Below are 18,717 nucleotides of genomic sequence, written 5' to 3' on the forward strand. Positions count from 1 at the left end.
GACCGCGCGCAGGGACGGAGCGGCTCCGTCACAGACTCCCGCAGGATTTTGCCAAACAATTGCTTCACTCGCTCTTATCTTTTGACTTAATACTGCTTTTTATATTTCATTGAATGCTATTTTGCGTTGTCGGCAGTACTTTATTTTATTTATATTGTAGAAATCAATAATCTAAGTGCGGCAGATCCGTAAACCAAGTAATAAAATAACCGCGGCCTAAGGTGTGCAAGCTATAGCTCATTTATCTGAGATGAAAGGGGAATTTAAGTAAATTGTAATTATCAGTAATGATTCCAAACACAACCAGGCAGAGAGAGTTTTAGTTTAAGTGTCGGTGTAATCCCTCATTCGTCCGGGAGTGTTCCTTTGTAGAAAAAGATTCAGTTGTAGTCATCTGGACTCAATACGTTTAGAGTCATTCTCAATCTGCGAATTTAGGCTGGGAACTCAGATATTTTCCTATTCCTATCCTATTTTAGTTTAGTTTAGCAAAAAGGACTATGAGGAAGACTAGCTGAGGTTGTGTGATGGATGCGATTGTTACTTGTTTTTTTTTTTTACTTTAGAGCGCTTTGCTCCAGATCTGTTTGAATTTTTTAAGGATATGTTCATAATGTTCTGACAGTTCTAGTTTTATGCCCCGCTAGTTCCTGTTTGGTCCCGGTTTGGTCCTGATTCTGTCCCGGTCTTGTCCCGGTTTGGACCCACTTTGGACCTGGTTTGGTCTCGATTTGGTCCCGGTTTGGACCTGGTTTGGTCTTGGTCTAGTCCTGGTCCTATTTGATTCTGGGTTTAGTCCCAGTTGTTATGTTGTGTCTGTGACAGTGTCAACTAACCCAGTTATTATCCCAATGCTAATGCTAATCTAAAATTTGAATATTACATTTAAAACAGTTATACAGTCTGAACTGTTTCATATGCAAAACAATTGACTTATCCATAGTTGTATTTTTATTAATTAATCAATTTTCTTTCTAACCCTACCAAATGACAAACACCTGCCTTAAAGGTCCCATATCATGCAAAATTGACTTTTCAGAGCTTTTAACCTTCTTACAGTGCTATTGGTGCCTCATATATGAGCCCAAAGTGTTTTTTTTGATTAATTCCTGCAGTCTTTAGCTAGAGAACAGTCTCTATCCTTCCCCTCGGACTCACCAGCCTGGTGAGTGCCGCAGCACGCTTCCCTGTTTCAGCCCATCCTCCAGGAAGCACTCTGTACCTGTAACACGCCCCCCTCCCCCCCGCCCTTGAGAGGAACCGCGGCTATTTAAGCATAGTTAGCTCCAAACACTACTTCTTTTGTTCCAACGCTACTGCTGACATGCGCCGCTATGTCGTGAGCGGGATCCAAGATATGGGTGATATTTTATAACTTTTATGTTATGGGTGTTTCACGACACTTATTAGCAAATATACCCTTAGGGTGGACTACGAAACGGGAAATTAATTCAAAACGATCAGATTTCTTGATATTCTTTCAAACTGTTGTTTTGTTCTTATCACTCACTGATTTAAAACGTGAATTAAAAACAAAAAAAGCATGATAAATACACATAAATGCCCCACACATTTAGGCCTATTTGGGCTAATTGAACAGGCCCTCGACCAAGTCTGTGCTCATAAGATTTTAACATGTTAACAAAAGAAACATTTTATGGAAAGACCCATATAATATACTTTTTGGTACTTTACAGATGATTTCTTGACATATTAATAATCTGACTTGTCTGATGGTGGTTCTTTGTTATCTTTCTATAACATCGTCCCTTTTGTGTAGTGTCCCATAGCTAACTGTCTATTTCCCACCCTCTCCTCTAGCCGCACAGCCCCAGCGCGCCCCCCCTCAGTATGCAGTGGTCTACCCCAGCCGAGTGGACGCCAAAGGTCACTTCCTGTCCCACTTCCTGTCTCACCATGCTCCCAGAATGCATCGACGAGCGGCTCCAGAGGATGAAGCACACAGAGCGGATGTGGACGGTGTCTTCTACCAGGTGTGGCACGGCGGACACAACCTGCGCTTCAACCTGAGCCTGAACCCTCACCTGCTGGCCCCCGGGGTCCTGAGCGAGAGGAGGTACGGGGGCCTGAGCGGGGCCAAACTGCAGCTGCCGTCCGCCACCCGCTGCCACTACCTGGGAGAGGTGTGGGAGGACGAGAGGGTCCGAGGGAGAGCAGCCATCAGCACCTGCAACGGCCTCGTGAGTGGAAAAGTGCATTCACGGTCATATAAAGTCATGTGGCAGTGACGGATAGACAAGTGCACACAAAAACAACACATTTACACAAATATCTTAAGGATTTACAGTTATAACATTGTTCCTCATCAAAAACAGCTGGAGTTGTATTTAGCGCCATTCACGCTTGTTTCATAAATCCTGTTTACGAGGTCTTCTTCTCTGCCACTTCACATTGTTTTAAGTTTCCAAGATTTGTGTCGTTAAACGAAGGTTTTAAGTTAATTAATTCATCACCCGACTCGTTCTTAGCATTTCTGCCTCAAATCACGTTTATTTTGGGATTAAATACTCTACGTTTCACTGTTCTTTATAAGGAACGGACCAAAAAAAGCCTAAAAAATATGTTTTTATTTTCATAACCTTGTTTAACTTCTAACCCACAATGGAGCAGTGTAATCACATTTTGTGCAACACCATTGTCACGTGTAAGTGTGTCTTTCCTTTAGCAGTTAGTCATCTTAAACCTAATGTGGGAGATTTAAAGTGCGTTCACACTGGTCCTGGTTTGGGCCAGTTTAGTCCAGATGTAGATTTGTTTTGGTCCTGTTCTAGTCCTGGTCTAGTCCATTATTAGTTCTACGGTCAATTTAATTTCAGTTTTAATGTGGTCAATTTTGATGTGGTTTATGTGCAAATAGGAACGCACACTAAAGGCAGAGATCTGATGTGCGCCAAAAGTGCAAATATATTGGTCAATCTCTACTTTAAATTACTTGGTGTCAATTTGATTTTGCAGTGAGGGTCCCGGGTCGTTGTATTGGTATTTTGGGGACCTGTGCCTTAACCTGGACTGACAGATATTTTTAGTGTACGTCCAAACAGTTTTAGTATTCCTAAAAACTTGCCTGACCAGCCGTTCCCAACACGTTTTGACAGATTACATAACAAAACCTGAGCGTCTGGGCTCCAACCCAGACGCTCCAATATCCAAAGGGAGTGATTGACAGGCGGATTAACCAATCAGACAAACGGATTGTCCGCTCGTGTCTAAACAAACATGGAGGATTACGAGGAAAGAATAAAAATAATACAGACTGAGAAACGTTGGCGACTTCTGCTGAGTGAACAAGCGACGCACTAATAAAGTTATAAATTTGTTCTGAATGTTCCAAAAATATTTGAGAGACGTCTTCTGCTTTTGAGAGACACATGACACAAAGTCTTCTGCATTTGAGAGACATGTGACACAAATTAGTGGTGGTGGTTGGACCGGTTAATGCTGGAGAGTTTTTTTGCCCCCCAATGGTCCAAATCCAGACCCTTCTGCATTTGAACAGAATGTGGGAGGGACTGGCTGCTCAGGAAACCTAAAACACCCAATGTATTTATTATTGTGCAGGGAAAAACACAGATGATGTCACTACGCTGTTAAGCATTGCTACTTTTTACATTTTTAAAACATTTTATGCATTCAAATTATGTCATAAACTTTATAAAGCCTTGACCTTTCATTTAATTTCATTTATTTAACCTTTATTTATCCAGGTAGGTCACATGATAGACCTTTTTTTGACAACATTATTGAGCAGGGCGTTTTTGTACTGCTACTGCAACAATTCTAGACAATGTTCTCAAACAATGAAAGAACTTTTGAACTTTAATAAACTGAAGTAACAACTGTACATCATAAACTTTCACCAAGGTTCAGTCTGAGAAAACGTCATGTCAATGTCCAGAAATTCACAGGGTTTTTCTTACATGCAGCTCTTTAGCGCCCCCCTTGTGGCTCCCTGGAGCTTTTCAAAAAGGCCGGCATTTCCCTTATAGCCTCATGGCTAACCCGCGGCGCGCAGCCGCCACAAAAATAACATGACATCTCTCGTGGCACAGCGGCAAGAAATGATGAGAACAGAGGGTTCAAGGGAGAATGGACTGAATAATCTGCAGAAGGATTGTCTGCATGTTTGCTCTGTCATGAGAAGACACTGAAGACCCAAAACAAAGAATCAAAGCCAGTGAGGCTTTATGTCTATAATGATTCTGTACCTTTTACCAAAAAAGGAAGAAAACTCTTTTACAAACTTAAACGCTTTTGTCAACTTTGGAAACAGACGGAACAATATATTTCATAGACAATAATGACAGATAATCAGTCTCAAGTGTTAAAATATTGGAACTGGAGCCTTTAGTTAATCTGTTTATTCACAAAATGAAATATGATGAAAACTCTCATCAAGTTATTCTTAAATGATTGACACAATTACATCAGCTCATCAGCTGGAACAAAAAATCAATAAAGAAATTAATCAATCCGCCTTATGTTACTTTGTCTGTATGACAAGCCTCAACCTATGTCCATTCTTGCCTTGTTTATAATAATAAAAGTAATAAAAAGAGGCTGTTGTCTCTTCAGTGTCAAACACACACGCTCTCATTTATCCAGTCTCAAAATGTCACTCTGCATTTTTGTGCATCGAACAATAAGTCGATTAATTAAAGTAATTCTCTTTTACATCGACAACCTGGTCACGCAGCAGCAGCACAAACAGAACCACGACGCAAAACAAAATAACTTTTCAGTTGTTCTTATAACCTTAGGTTGAACAGGAAATAGCCATTCTGTTTGGCATTTATTACTTTAATGTGTCTAACTTCAGGACACAATCTAAATTCGGACAAAACAAGAAGTCATTCCAGAACTAACCCAGGAACAGAGGTGACTGAAAGAGTATGTTACTTCCAACTCAAGCAGAAGTACAAAGTAGTGTTACTCAAATCAGAGTAAAAGGTATTTGGGGAAATTGGATTAAATATTATATTACACATTATACAGTATCTATGGCACTATGTCAGAAAATATGTTGCAATCAGATCAAAATTGCAATTTGAATATAATGTAATGCAAATTAAATTAGCAAATCACAAAAACTGCAATTATGTACTGGTAAGTACTAACAAAATATCCTGTCCTTTATGTCCAAAACCCTGTAGTTTAGAAATACAAGTGTGATTCTTGCATTAGTTTATCTGTTCATATCTTAAGACATGATTAAAATGTGCACTTTGAACAGAATCCAATTATGAAAACAGTGATTGCAAAACTAATCACAATCGCAACCTTTGTCAGGAAAATTCGATATTCTTCCAAAATCGTTAAACTCTATTGCAAACTCAAACAGTCACTCAAATAATGTCATTCATTTTCTTTACAACACGGTGTGAAATGGGGATGAGAGAGAAGGGAGGACATGCAGCAAACTGTCAGATCTGGGATTCAAGCTCAGGACACTGCAGCCGGCAGCACTTGGAGCCTGGCATATGTGCTGTCTCCTTAACCACTCCACCACCGGACAGCACGATCGCTTTTCACTTTTACACCATAAACCAAGACTAGAACAAGACCCAACCAAGTCTACATCAGGACTAAACCGGGATCAAACCAGGACCTCACACGTGCCGCGGGGATGTGCTGCGCTAATCAAAGCTAACGCGTATCCAGAACCTGCGATTGGACAAGATGAACCCACTGCCAAAGAGCGGGAACTTGACATGTTCAATGTTCAAGAAAACCAAAGCAGCTCAGCCCAGATGAACATATGAAAGAGAAGTGTGGAGTTTGAATGTAAAAGCCCAGAGCCAGTTACAGTGTATGGTAACGTTTATGTAACATCTTGTACTGCACAAGTGGGACGTGTGCAGAGCTGCACCCAGGACGAGCAATAGACTGTCAATGTGAGGGACAATGCATGATACTAAGAAGGTACAATCGACCACACCTGGCACACCTGGTACTGGTATGAACATTTACCCCATTCATTCTAAGGCAACAAAATAAAAATATGAACGTTCTCATTTGTAGACAAGCACAGACAAAGCGGTTATTATTAATGTCTGTTACATTTGACAACAACTCGATTAACAATCAATATCTAACTTCCTGTGGTCTTAAAAACACAATGAATGGAACTGGGTCATTTGAAACTTACCCAAACATTTCCAGCATCCCAATTATTAAGAGCTTATTCATGTGGTTTGTCGTGTGTTCATTCAAAAGTATTCTAGTAAGTACACACTATAGTATGATAAATGTATTTAGCAGTCATCCTGAAGTGGAATATTGAACTGAAGATAACGTGACACTCTCCACAGACATCACCTGTAACGTGGCCTGGTGTCTTTTGCTCGTCTCCATGGAGATAGTCGTACTGTAGCGCTGACATCTCCATGGAACAGCTGTGAAAAGTACATGGACATACACACATCATAATTATAGTCGTACACATGATTGTATCTGCAGGCTGTGAGTTAATTATTCATATTGGAGCAGAGTTTGTGTTTAAGTGACGGACATGAAGACACGACCTTCATCACCTTCTATCGTGACAAATGATGAAGTATGCAGGATACGTGTTTGACTGTGTGGAGCAAACCTGTTTATTATAGTGGATAAGCACAAATGGATGAACACTACAAAATGCTTATTATCACAATACAATCAATACTCAATACCAAGCCTTCTTAGATTCCAAAAAATACAATAAAATGATCAAAGCTCTGGTTTATTTCAATTAGTTATTCGCTTAAATATGCTTCCACAAAACATGCTTCTCACATTTTAATTGTCATTCACTTCCCAGCTCCACCTCCTGGTCACATGTCCGGTGAAGCCCATACTTGGAGGTTTATATGGCATTTATTAGCATAAACATGTTAATAAGTGACGTCGTAGGTGCAACTCTCATTTAAGAAGGAATTTGACTTCTTCAGAGCACATCAAGAATCTCAGCATCTTCTTAAAGTGGAAGTTTGAAACATTATCTAAATAAACAATGAGGCCCAATAAGTTATTCTTCTGTTTTTAACATCTTTAACAATGGGGCACTTAATAAGATTCCTCTGAGTTGGAAAGAAGCCATCATATCTCTGAATGTGGATCTTTTATACACCTCAATTATGTCTGAAAGAATGAAACAAATACTTACAAACTGAATTTGTAATGATCTGACTGGATTTATTAACAATCCCAGGATAACATAAGACAATCTTCACACAAATTATAGTTTCATCTTTATTTGAAGGAACAATGTACAGAGACATTAAGCTTGTAAAAAAAAAAAAAAAAAAAGATCAGCACCAGATTGTAGCTAAATAGCTCATTTCCATCTGCAGTCCCTGATTGACAGGAATAAAGTGCAAACACATTCACATGTGATCTTTTGTCCACATTGTGACACACAGCCACACATCATTCAACACATTTACATAAACATGAGTAAACATGACCTACCGGTTTACACCATTATGTATTTGCACAAAATACATATTTCTATAAATTGGTCAATTTGTCCTGTAAAAATGTGTAATTATCCATGGCAGTCGTACAGTTACATATTCACATACACACACATTGTGCAGCATGTGGTGTTGCATGTCATAGAACAACAAGGTGCTGTTTTACGTTTCACACTGGCCCCTGGTGGAGGCCCTTGTGGCTCTGGAAGTCGCTACAGATGTAAACGTGACAAAGTGCTTAAGGTGCATGTGCAGTTATTCTAATTTAAATAATAGTTATAGTTATTTAAACCGAACAAATGGCGGTTTTAAGTTTAGCCGTCTGTATTTTTGTAAGACATGGGAGCGGTGATGCTGTTGTGGTTTACGGTCTCAGGTTTTAAGTCTTGTTTGTGCAGGGATTCCAATGACCTCAGGGCTGTTTTACCTGCCTGGGACCAGCATGAGACATGATCATAGCCATAAAAAAAGGATACTTCCCAATTTTGATGCATTTAATTTTTTTATATGGTATTTGAGGCTTTGACGAATGAGCTTAATGTGTTTTTTGAAGGTGAGAGTGGGATCTAAGTGACACCCAGGTAGCGGAACTCGGTAACATTTTGTATCGCTTCCTCATTAAGAGAAACATTGGTAAAAGATGATTTTTTTTTTTTACATTTAGGCCACAGTTATTTTATTACTTGGTTTACGGATCCGCCGCACTTAGATTATTGATTTCTACAATATAAATAAAATAAATTATTATTAAAAAAAATTGTATTAAGTACCGCCGACAAAGCAAAATAGCATTAAATTAAATGTAAAAAGCGGTATCAAGTCAAAAGACAAGAGCGAGTGAAGCAATTTTTCGTCAAAATCCTGCTGGAGTCTGTGACTGAACAGCTCCGTCCCTGTGCGCGGCCCCGTGAGAGCATGTGAAGACACGCGCGCCCGTTTCCTTGTCTGCGATGCGCCTTTATATCGCAAATACACATTTTAAACCCATTTACCACATTTTCTCCAGCGTGTTTTGCCGTGACTAAGGCTGCACACCTGGAAGTGTCAATTCTACCAATGCAAAACACGCTAAACCTACTGTTACACTCACCTTCCCCCCCCCCCCCCCCCTCCTCCCGTCGTGTATTTTGGGAAAACCCGGAAGAAAAAGATAAATTATATTTATGTTTATATTTCGCCCGCCTGTTCAATATATTTCATTTAAAAATCCATAAACCAAGTAATAAAATAACTGCGGCCTAACTGACAAAATACACGGCTGCAGTTTTCTCAGTGTGTAAAGTTAGACTTGCCTCATGTAGCCGCCTTGCTACTTTCTCCAAAGCCTCTGTACGTTTCGTGGCAGCCTGTTCTGCATCCTTCCCCATAAATAACCATGTCATCTGCATACATTTGGACATTTACATCCTCACACACAGATGGCAGGTCATTTATATACAGGGAAAACAAAGTGGGCCAATTTTTGAGCCTTGTGGCTGTCCAATGTGAGACGCATTCGTTTGAGATGTGGTGTTATTGATGCGACACATTGGGAGCGTTCTGTTAAAGGTGGTATGGACGATTTTTTTCAGCAAATTTTTCATCATATTTCCTCGTGGCGTGGATAAATCATTTGTCCTGCCACGTATCAATCATAAAACGCACCTACCGCTCACCTGCAGCCGCGTCAGGCTCGTCCCCACGTTTCCGCGTGCCTAAGCGCATGGATCTATCATAATATAGTTCCCTCAGTGTACGGGGCAAAATGAAGACGGAGAAAGACAGTTCGAGCTGACGCAGAAGTGGACGGAAATCTACAGGAGACGAGAGATGCGATGCGCTCCGTTGCCCTAATAAACAAACGCACGTGTGTGTTGTATCAGTCCGCACGGGGGAGTGGCATGTGCACGGGGGAGTGGCATGTGCACGGGGGAGTGGTATGTGCACGGGGGAGTGGCATGTGCACTTCCGCCTGCGTTCTCAAATCGCCGAAAAATCGTCCATACCGCCTTTAAGTAGGACTTAATCCAGGCCAGAGTGTTTGGAGACAATTTGTGTTTTGTTCATTTTGACATTAGAGTAGGGTGGCTAAATGTATCAAACACCTTGCAGAGATCTAGGAAGATTGCTCCCACAACTCCTCATGTTCCAGATTGAGTTTTATTGTTTCAGTGAGCTGGCAGCAAGCAGTTCCTTTGAAACCCAAGCTGCATTGGACGTAGTAGGTCCTCAGTCTCCAGATGTTGAGTGAGCTGCTCAACTACCACTTTTTCAATGGCCGTGGATATGATGGGGAGAATACTGATTGGCCTGTAGTTATTCAAATCCTGCTTATCTCCTGCTTTGTAGATTGGGGTGAGGAGAGCAGTTTTAAATGCTTTGGGAAAGGTGTTTTCAACTATTGATTGATTTGTATTTATTTTTCCTTTTTTGTGGAGTAGTTGGATAGCTTCGTTTGTGTTTAACAGTAGAGGATCCAGGCCATGTATGTCTTTTGAACAGGAACTGGATAGTGAGGAGAGGAGAGGATTTGTCAACTCTAGACTTTTGTACTTTTGTGTTTCTTGGAATTTTTTAATAAGCATCTGTACATATTAAATGAAATTGTCATTCAAATAGTTCCCTATTTCAAGGCTGTCAGAGGTTCAAGTACCATTTACATTTAAGGTTTGGATTTCCTTCCTTGTTTTTCCCTCTTCCTATTGTGTATTTAGCAATAATTAGCTTGATTGTCTTGAAGAGGTCATGGCAGGCCTGGTCAGTGTTTACTCTGTCGTTTCATGGGATATTCTTGAGGTCGTTTTCTAGTGGTAGATTTGTTTTGGAAATATAAATTGAGAAATTGGGACGTGTACCTTTTTGATCCTTCCTTATCTTTCTTTCTGCATGTTTTATTTGACCAGTCTTTCACTAGCAAGGACCACGCCACAACAATGAAATGCGAAAGAATGTTTATTGATAAGTCATGATGGGTCGATGAGATCGATGAGAGAGATCGATGAGAGAGATCGATGAGAGCTCGATGAGAGCTCGATGAGATGAGAGAGATCGATGAGATGAGATTGATGAGATGAGATGAGATGAGAGATCGATGAGATGAGAGATCGATGAGATGAGAGATCGATGAGATGGCTGCGTAGAGACTCAGGATGGGGGCTCTGTCTCGGGTAATCAGCCCAGCCGATTCAGAACCCCCAAAATGATTTAAATGAAGGAAGTTGATCTGCATCTTGACGTAAGCCTGGCTGAAAATAATGTTACGAGTGGCACGGGGGAAGAGGAGCTGGATAGCCAAGCACTCTTGAAGGGTGGATGAAATCGAAAGCAGTCCGTCCGTTACTGAGACGAGGGTTAATTCTGGTACATTTGAATAGTGTTTTAGCGTTTGTGGTCGTCGACGGAAGCAGATGGAGAATAAGATGCTAGAGTGATAGGATTGGACGAGCAGTCGATAGAACTGGATTTATGGTGGAGTCTCCTTGCTCCGGAGTGGAGAGCGAAATGTTTGCATGGATTTAGGAGTTGACGAGCTGCGGGTAGCAAAGAAGTCAATATGAGCGATGAATGAGGAACTTAATTGAGATGAATGAGATTGAGAATGAGAGGAATGAAAGATATGAGGGTAGTAGTATTGAGGAGTAGGAATTGAAGCGATCGTAGAGCGTCGGATTTGGGACGGTGAATCGAGAGTAGGAGTTGGTCAATTACGGTGACTTGAGTATGAGCAATGCAGGAGACGGATTGATAGAGGGGAATAGACTGAGTATTATGAGTTGCGCATAGTAAGATATCCCTTATTGATCTACTAAAGAGGTGTTGAATAAGCCTTCCGACTGATCAAACCCCCAAAATGTCCAGAACGATAGTGGGGTATAATTCTGGCATTATGTGAATGCCTGGTAGAGGAGACTAAGCGCCTGAGGACCGTGTAGTACGCACGGCAGCTGGAATGGGTTGGAAGGGGCCGGAGCGCTCCGAGTGGTCTCCAATGCACCAACCGATGCGCGGTGGATAAGGTGCATGTTGAGAGATGTTTCTTCTGAAAAGAAGGAGGGAATGTGAGATGGATGAGCATCCCGGTGCCCGGTAACTGTTCCGGAAAGAGACTGCTTCCCGGTGCCCGATGAGACCCTGGTGAGGACGCAGAAAAGCTTGAGTGGGATGCGGGATGAATGGGGAAGGGGTCGAATGGTTTGGATGAATGGGGAAGGGGAGGGGAGGGGAATAGAGCGGGATGAGTGATTAAGGGAGGGATGAATGAAGAGTCGAAAGATCGAGTGGAGAACGGACTCTGTGCGAGCAGAGGGTCGAAGGAGAGACTGTTGAGAACCAGAGGGGCGTATCCCGGTGGCTCTGTGGTAGACGTCCCTGTGCCCGGTGGCTCAGAGAGAGGCTCTGGGAAATGAATACGTGGATTGGGGTGAGCATGAAGACGCTGCCGTGGGTCGGGGCGAGCGCGTGGGCGCGGCTGCTGATGAGATTCATGCTTGGAGTGAACATGTTGCCGGCGGGGCTCTTAGCGAGCGTGTGGCTGGGGGCGGGGCTCTGAGCGAGCGTGTGGCTGCGGGGCGGGGCTCTGAGCGAGCGTGTGGCTGCGGGGCGGGGCTCTGAGCGAGCGTGTGGCTGCGGGGCGGAGCTCTGAGCGAGCGTGTGGCTGCGGGGCGGGGCTCTGAGCGAGCGTGTGGCTGCGGGGCGGGGCTCTGAGCGAGCGTGTGGCTGCGGGCGGGGCTCTGAGCGAGCGTGTGGCTGCCGGCAGGGCTCTGAGGATACGGAAAAGCTTGAGTGGGATGTGGGATGAATGGGGAAGGGGTCGAATGGTTTGGATGAATGGGGAAGGGGAGGGGGGGGAATAGAGCGGGATGAGAGATAAAGGGAGGGATGAATGGCTGCTCTGGGGCGAGCGTGGCTGCTCTGTTCTGGGGCGAGGGTGGCTGCTCTGCTCTGGGGCGAGGGTGGCTGCTCTGCTCTGGGGCGAGGGTGGCTGCTCTGCTCTGGGGCGAGGGTGGCTGCTCTGCTCTGGGGCGAGGGTGGCTGCTCTGCTCTGGGGCGAGGGTGGCTGCTCTGCTCTGGGGCGAGGGTGGCTGCTCTGCTCTGGGGCGAGGGTGGCTGCTCTGCTCTGGGGCGAGCGAGGATGCTCTGGGGCGAGCGAGGATGCTCTGGGGCGAGCGAGGATGCTCTGGGGCGAGCGTGGATGCTCTGGATGCTCTGGGCGAGCGTGGATGCTCTGGATGCTCTGGGCGAGCGTGGATGCTCTGGATGCTCTGGGCGAGCGTGGATGCTCTGGATGCTCTGGGCGAGCGTGGATGCTCTGGATGCTCTGGGCGAGCGTGGATGCTCTGGATGCTCTGGGCGAGCGTGGATGCTCTGGATGCTCTGGGCGAGCGTGGATGCTCTGGATGCTCTGGGCGAGCGTGGATGCTCTGGGCGAGCGTGGATGCTCTGGGCGAGCGTGGATGCTCTGGGCGAGCGTGGATGCTCTGGGGCGAGCGTGGATGCTCTGGGGCGAGCGTGGATGCTCTGGGGCGAGCGTGGATGCTCTGGGGCGAGCGTGGATGCTCTGGGGCGAGCGTGGATGCTCTGGGGCGAGCGTGGATGCTCTGGGGCGAGCGTGGATGCTCTGGGGCGAGCGTGGATGCTCTGGGGCGAGCGTGGATGCTCTGGGGCGAGCGTGGATGCTCTGGGGCGAGCGTGGATGCTCTGGGGCGAGCGTGGATGCTCTGGGGCGAGCGTGGATGCTCTGGGGCGAGCGTGGATGCTCTGGGGCGAGCGTGGATGCTCTGGGGCGAGCGTGGATGCTCTGGGGCGAGCGTGGATGCTCTGGGGCGAGCGTGGATGCTCTGGGGCGAGCGTGGATGCTCTGGGGCGAGCGTGGATGCTCTGGGGCGAGCGTGGATGCTCTGGGGCGAGCGTGGATGCTCTGGGGCGAGCGTGGATGCTCTGGGGCGAGCGTGGATGCTCTGGGGCGAGCGTGGATGCTCTGGGGCGAGCGTGGATGCTCTGGGGCGAGCGTGGATGCTCTGGGGCGAGCGTGGATGCTCTGGGGCGAGCGTGGATGCTCTGGGGCGAGCGTGGATGCTCTGGGGCAAGCGTGGATGCTCTGGGGCAAGCGTGGATGCTCTGGGGCAAGCGTGGATGCTCTGGGGCAAGCGTGGATGCTCTGGGGCAAGCGTGGATGCTCTGGGGCAAGCGTGGATGCTCTGGGGCAAGCGTGGATGCTCTGGGGCAAGCGTGGATGCTCTGGGGCAAGCGTGGATGCTCTGGGGCAAGCGTGGATGCTCTGGGGCAAGCGTGGATGCTCTGGGGCAAGCGTGGATGCTCTGGGGCAAGCGTGGATGCTCTGGGGCAAGCGTGGATGCTCTGGGGCAAGCGTGGATGCTCTGGGGCAAGCGTGGATGCTCTGGGGCAAGCGTGGATGCTCTGGGGCAAGCGTGGATGCTCTGGGGCGAGCGTGCTGCCGGCGGGTTCTGAGTGGGCTGTAGTTGTAACTGAGCTGTAAGTTGTGACATGTGGGTTGGCTGAGGGCTGTAGCTGAGAGTAGTAGCTCGGAGCTGTAACTGAGCTATTGAGCTGTGAGCTGTAGCTGTAAGTTGAGCTATTGAGCTGTGAGCTGTAGCTGTAAGTTGAGCTATTGAGCTGTGAGTTGAGCTGTGAGTTGAGCTATTGAGCTGTGAGTTGAGCTATTGAGCTGTGAGTTGAGCTATTGAGCTGTGAGTTGAGCTATTGAGCTGTGAGTTGAGCTATTGAGCTGTGAGTTGAGCTATTGAGCTGTGAGTTGAGCTATTGAGCTGTGAGTTGAGCTATTGAGCTGTGAGTTGAGCTATTGAGCTGTGAGTTGAGCTATTGAGCTGTGAGCTGTGCGTTGAACTGAGAGATGCGAGTTGCGTTGAGCTGTGCGTTGAGCTGCAAGGCGAACATGGTAAGATGAGGTAGCATGAAAAGCCAGAGCTGGGGAATTTTTTTTTTTTTTTTTACTTAAGGTAATATGCGAATGAGAAGATGAGAACCTGCCGCAATGCTAGAAACAGAATCTTTGAAGATACCTGTGGCTAACATGTGGCGGCGAAGCCAGACAGCTGAATGTGACATGAAAGTAATTTAGTGGAAGTATGAATTGTGAGCCTACGAGGTGTGAAGGTTGCATGAGAAAAGAAAAGGAAGCTTGAGAGTTCGCGTGAGAAGAGTAGGACATCATGAACAGAGGGCAAAAGAAAGATTAGCTTAAGCCAGAATGATAATGGATGGTAAAGAGCCAGTGCGTAGAAGATGGTACGTTGATAGGTACATGCAGTAAAATGTAGGTACAGAGGAGGGATAGAGGAAAGCATGTTGAGGGAGTCGAGTGCAGCTGCAGCAAAGGTGATGAGAATTGATGGGAAAGTTTGAGAAAAGAGGGAGCGTTTGAACACATTGTTAAGACAAGCTGGGACATTGTCGAGTCCCTATGAACGTTGTTTAATCTGCTTTAAATTGAGTTGTACAACCTGGCTCCCGCCACCAGGGGGAGCTGAAAGGTCGCGCTGCGGCCCGTGGAGCAATGGTGACGTCATCAACTGCGCGCCTCCGGACGGACGTGGAACCAGGAAGTGAGGCTGACGAAAACATGGATATTTATTGACGTAGCATCTGAAAGAAATGTCCACCGGCTTCGGCCCGGTGCGCCCGCTGCGCCCGCTGCTGTACGGTCTCTGATGTCCACCTGAGTGGAGACGCGCGCCTGGGCGCAGCACACGGAGCGACACACGGAGCGCGCCGGCCGGCGCGGGAGCGGAAGCTCGGATAGCGCCCGGTTAAAATGAGGGGCAGAGAGCGAGAAGGAGCGCGTGGGTCCAGGCCGTTGCTGTGGAGTGGAGGTCGGTGTACTGTGTGGACGCCTGGAGGTGACATGGAGTGTCCCGGAGGTGGGGTCCGTGAGAGACGCAGGTGCGGAGGAGCTGATGGTGTTTGGAGCTGTGGAATCGCGCTGGGTGAGTCCTCGGGGGAACTGACCGACTGAATATTTCAGACTGAATTGCTCAGATTGGGAACGGATCAGAATCTGAGGAAATGGCTCATGGTTGGTTTGAATGAACGCGCTGTACTGAGTGTCTCTCTGTCAAGAGAGCAGAGACGACAAGAGATGCTGGGATTGGCCTCTGCATATATAGGCCTTCTGGGTAATAAGAGGCGTGGTTAAAGAGTGGAGGTGTGGTTGCTGGGGAAGTAAGAGGTTGAGGCGTGGTCCTGCTCCCGAATCTAAGTTAGCGATTACATCTCCAACTACACATATTAAAGTCCCCCATTACGTTTGTTGGAGGTCGATAAACTACAATCAGCGGTATGTTAAAGGACAGTTCTGGGGTAATATTGATTCCAACACACTCAAGATTATCCACTGTGAGGGCAGTTTGTTCACTCCTGATGTTTTCCCTCACATATGGCACTACACCCCCTCCTCCCACTGGATCTGTCCTTTCTGTACATCTTAAACCCCGGGACATTAAACAAAGCTAAGGGTGTTGATGGTGTTAGCCAGGTCTTTGGTAGGCAAAGCTAATCCAGGTTCGAGTCTGATAGTAGCAGCTGGATTTGTTCCGTTTGGATTCATTGTTTGTAATATTAATTTGTTGGTGTTAGATTATATTCTTACCTGCATTACTTGCTTTGCCGTGGTATTTATAATTTTCACTTATCATTGAATCATATAAAAAAACAGCAACAAAGCTGTAATAATTCATTGAAATGCGAAGAAAGCTTGTGATTCAGTTAGATTCAGTTATTTATTTAAAGTGCTGAATTAATTGAAAATAGACAACTTAATTATACAAACGACTAAGGCTCTTTATGATGGTCCAATATCAAGAATTGAACTCTGCCATCACTTGATAGAGTTGATTTTAGTTCTGACTCAAACCCACTGACTCAGGAAAGAGGGGTGAGGCAGGGCTGTGCTTGGCCCCCCTTCTTGTTTGATTTGTGCTTGGAACGATTGGCCCAAAAACAATCTATGGTTGTATAATTGATAAGATGGAACATGAAAATGAAAACTGAAATTCTTTCGTACTGGCGACCCCCCTTGACTTTTAGAAAGACCCATTTAAATGATAAACAGACTCTCTTGTTTTCCACAAAGATTTGTCGACAATTGTAGAGAACAACTATACTTCTCTCTTTCCACTATTAAGAAAAATGAAATCTTATCCCATACTTTAGTTCTATTGTCATTTCACTGAAACTCCCTCACCACTGTTAAGCACAGGATTGGCATTTGAGAAGGTGAGAGCTCACTGCTCTGAATTGTCGGCAAAGGACCAGTGGTTCTCAACCAGTGGCTTGACACCTTTCAGAGCCGACCAAATGCATTTAGCTAGGCCTATGCCCTGAAAACAAAATCAATCAATAGAAATAATGCAACTAAATGAAGCCTATTTTCTGAACGTGAATGCCAAAGGTTGTTATTATGAGGGTCGTGACTGAAATAGATTGAGAATCACTGCCTTAAACTTGCCCGACCACCCAGCCGCAAAAATGGCCTCTTTTATAACATCTCTTCTTAAAATCTTTACCTCTTTGTCTTCAAATGAGTGCAATCCATTCTAGTGCCTTCTGTGCTGATACAGGTGTTAGTGCAGCCTTCTTCACTACATTACACAATCACACCAAACTGTTCATCTAATTAAACAATTAAACAAACCCTTCAGATCCAGTTGAGGACAACAGCTGGACATGTTTTAGGAAAATCAGTTATTCAGTTTATTCACTGCTTCATTCAAATCAATAGCTTGTAAATGGTCACATTTATGTAGCACTTTTCTACCTTCAGCGCTTCACATAAAGGAACCATTCACCCACACATTAACACCTCAGAGTACGCAGACACTGGGGGCAAGGCGGGCTAAGTGTTCTGCCCAAGGACTCAACCAAGGATCAAACCACCGTCCTTCGGATCAGAAGACGAGCCCTCGACCACTGAGCTACTGCCGCCCATGAATAATAATTACTTTCTTGTTTTTTTGTTAAATCTCTTCTTTAAAATATCCAAAATATGATATATAGATCCATGGGTGTGGTAGATAAGAACTATAAAGCAGACAGAAGCACAATAGGTCTTCCGTAAGTTGAGTGTTGAAATTCATTGTGTGTTGCTTTTTTCAGACGGGGATGTTTAAGTTTTCTGAAGAGGAGTTTTTCATCGAGCCTCTGGAGCAGTTTGACCAGGAGGTGACCACAGCACGAGCTCACGCCATTTACAAACGCCCACACGCCTTTGCCCCCTTTGCCCCCTCTGCCCCTGCTGCCCCTCCCCCCTCTGCAGCTCCGGGCGTCAAGGGCCTCTCAGGCAGATACAATGGAACCTGTGGGCTCAGAGGTATGTGCTGTTCAAAGTGAGTTAGACTGCTCATTTCACCTAAATGTAGTTGACAAAACAATATAAAAGGTTTCAAAGGTATTCATCTGGACAATGCTTGTGAAATCAAGACGTTATTATCAATTTGAAGGTATGTCTCAATTTCAAACACATTGTTCTGCTGACATCCTCTGAAACCTTTTGTAACTCGGGCTGGTTTTGTGATGATACTTTCAAACTCGATTTCAATACTTTACTCTATTCTCGATACCAATTTTGATACCACAACGTTCTTTAAAAGTGACTTTCTTTATGTTACCATGTTGTTTTTAGGGTTAGTGATTTAAAAACTGTTGACAAAAGATCTAATTTTGACCTGTTTATTAGATTTTTTCTGCTAACAATGCCATTTTAGCATGCTAGTTGTTGTTAGCTTTACCACGATGGCAAAACTTGCTTCAACCTTAATCTGGTTTAACATATTTAAAATGTCTCAGAGTACAATGGAAGTAATTGGTTAATTAGTTGAATAATAAAAAATGATTGCAGCTATTTGACTACTTAAATAAATGTTAAAAATCAGGTACAGCGCTTTGAGTGGAAAAATCTGATGTAGCCCTGTCCTCTCCCGTCTCAGCTTCCCTGCACAGACTGGAGCGCCAAAGGCAGCGCTGGGAGCTGAGGCAGCAGAGGACGCAACACCGTGTTCGTCCGCGCTCCGTCAGCTCCGAGCGCTGGGTGGAGACTCTGGTGGTGGCTGATCACAAGATGGTGGAGTACCACGGGAGCAAGGCTGTGGAGGGATACGTCCTGGCAGTCATGAATATTGTGAGTCTACTGCTGCTTTGCACTCTGCACTGCATCTGAATGGGACAGGATTACACACACACATTCTTTCAAAAGTATTCATACGTCTGGAACTTTTCCACATTTTGTCACATC

The 18,717-nt window shown here is 45.2% G+C and overlaps 1 protein-coding gene across 1 annotated transcript in view; it reads left to right on the forward strand.

Moving 5' to 3' along the window:
• The window catches only part of adamts7 (a disintegrin-like and metallopeptidase (reprolysin type) with thrombospondin type 1 motif, 7), a 111,178-nt gene that overhangs the window by 23,677 nt on the left and 68,784 nt on the right, over positions 1-18,717 (forward strand). Inside the window, exons 2-4 of the mRNA XM_072464684.1 lie at positions 1,822-2,201; positions 17,583-17,796; positions 18,413-18,603. Of these exons, the coding sequence (XP_072320785.1) occupies positions 1,822-2,201; positions 17,583-17,796; positions 18,413-18,603 (785 nt within the window). The remainder of the gene's footprint in view (positions 1-1,821; positions 2,202-17,582; positions 17,797-18,412; positions 18,604-18,717) is intronic.

Source organism: Eucyclogobius newberryi, unplaced genomic scaffold (genome assembly GCF_026437365.1).
Source record: "Eucyclogobius newberryi isolate DKJ021-1_F unplaced genomic scaffold, fEucNew1.0.hap1 SCAF_5, whole genome shotgun sequence".
In the NCBI taxonomy this organism is placed as follows: domain Eukaryota; kingdom Metazoa; phylum Chordata; class Actinopteri; order Gobiiformes; family Gobiidae; genus Eucyclogobius; species Eucyclogobius newberryi.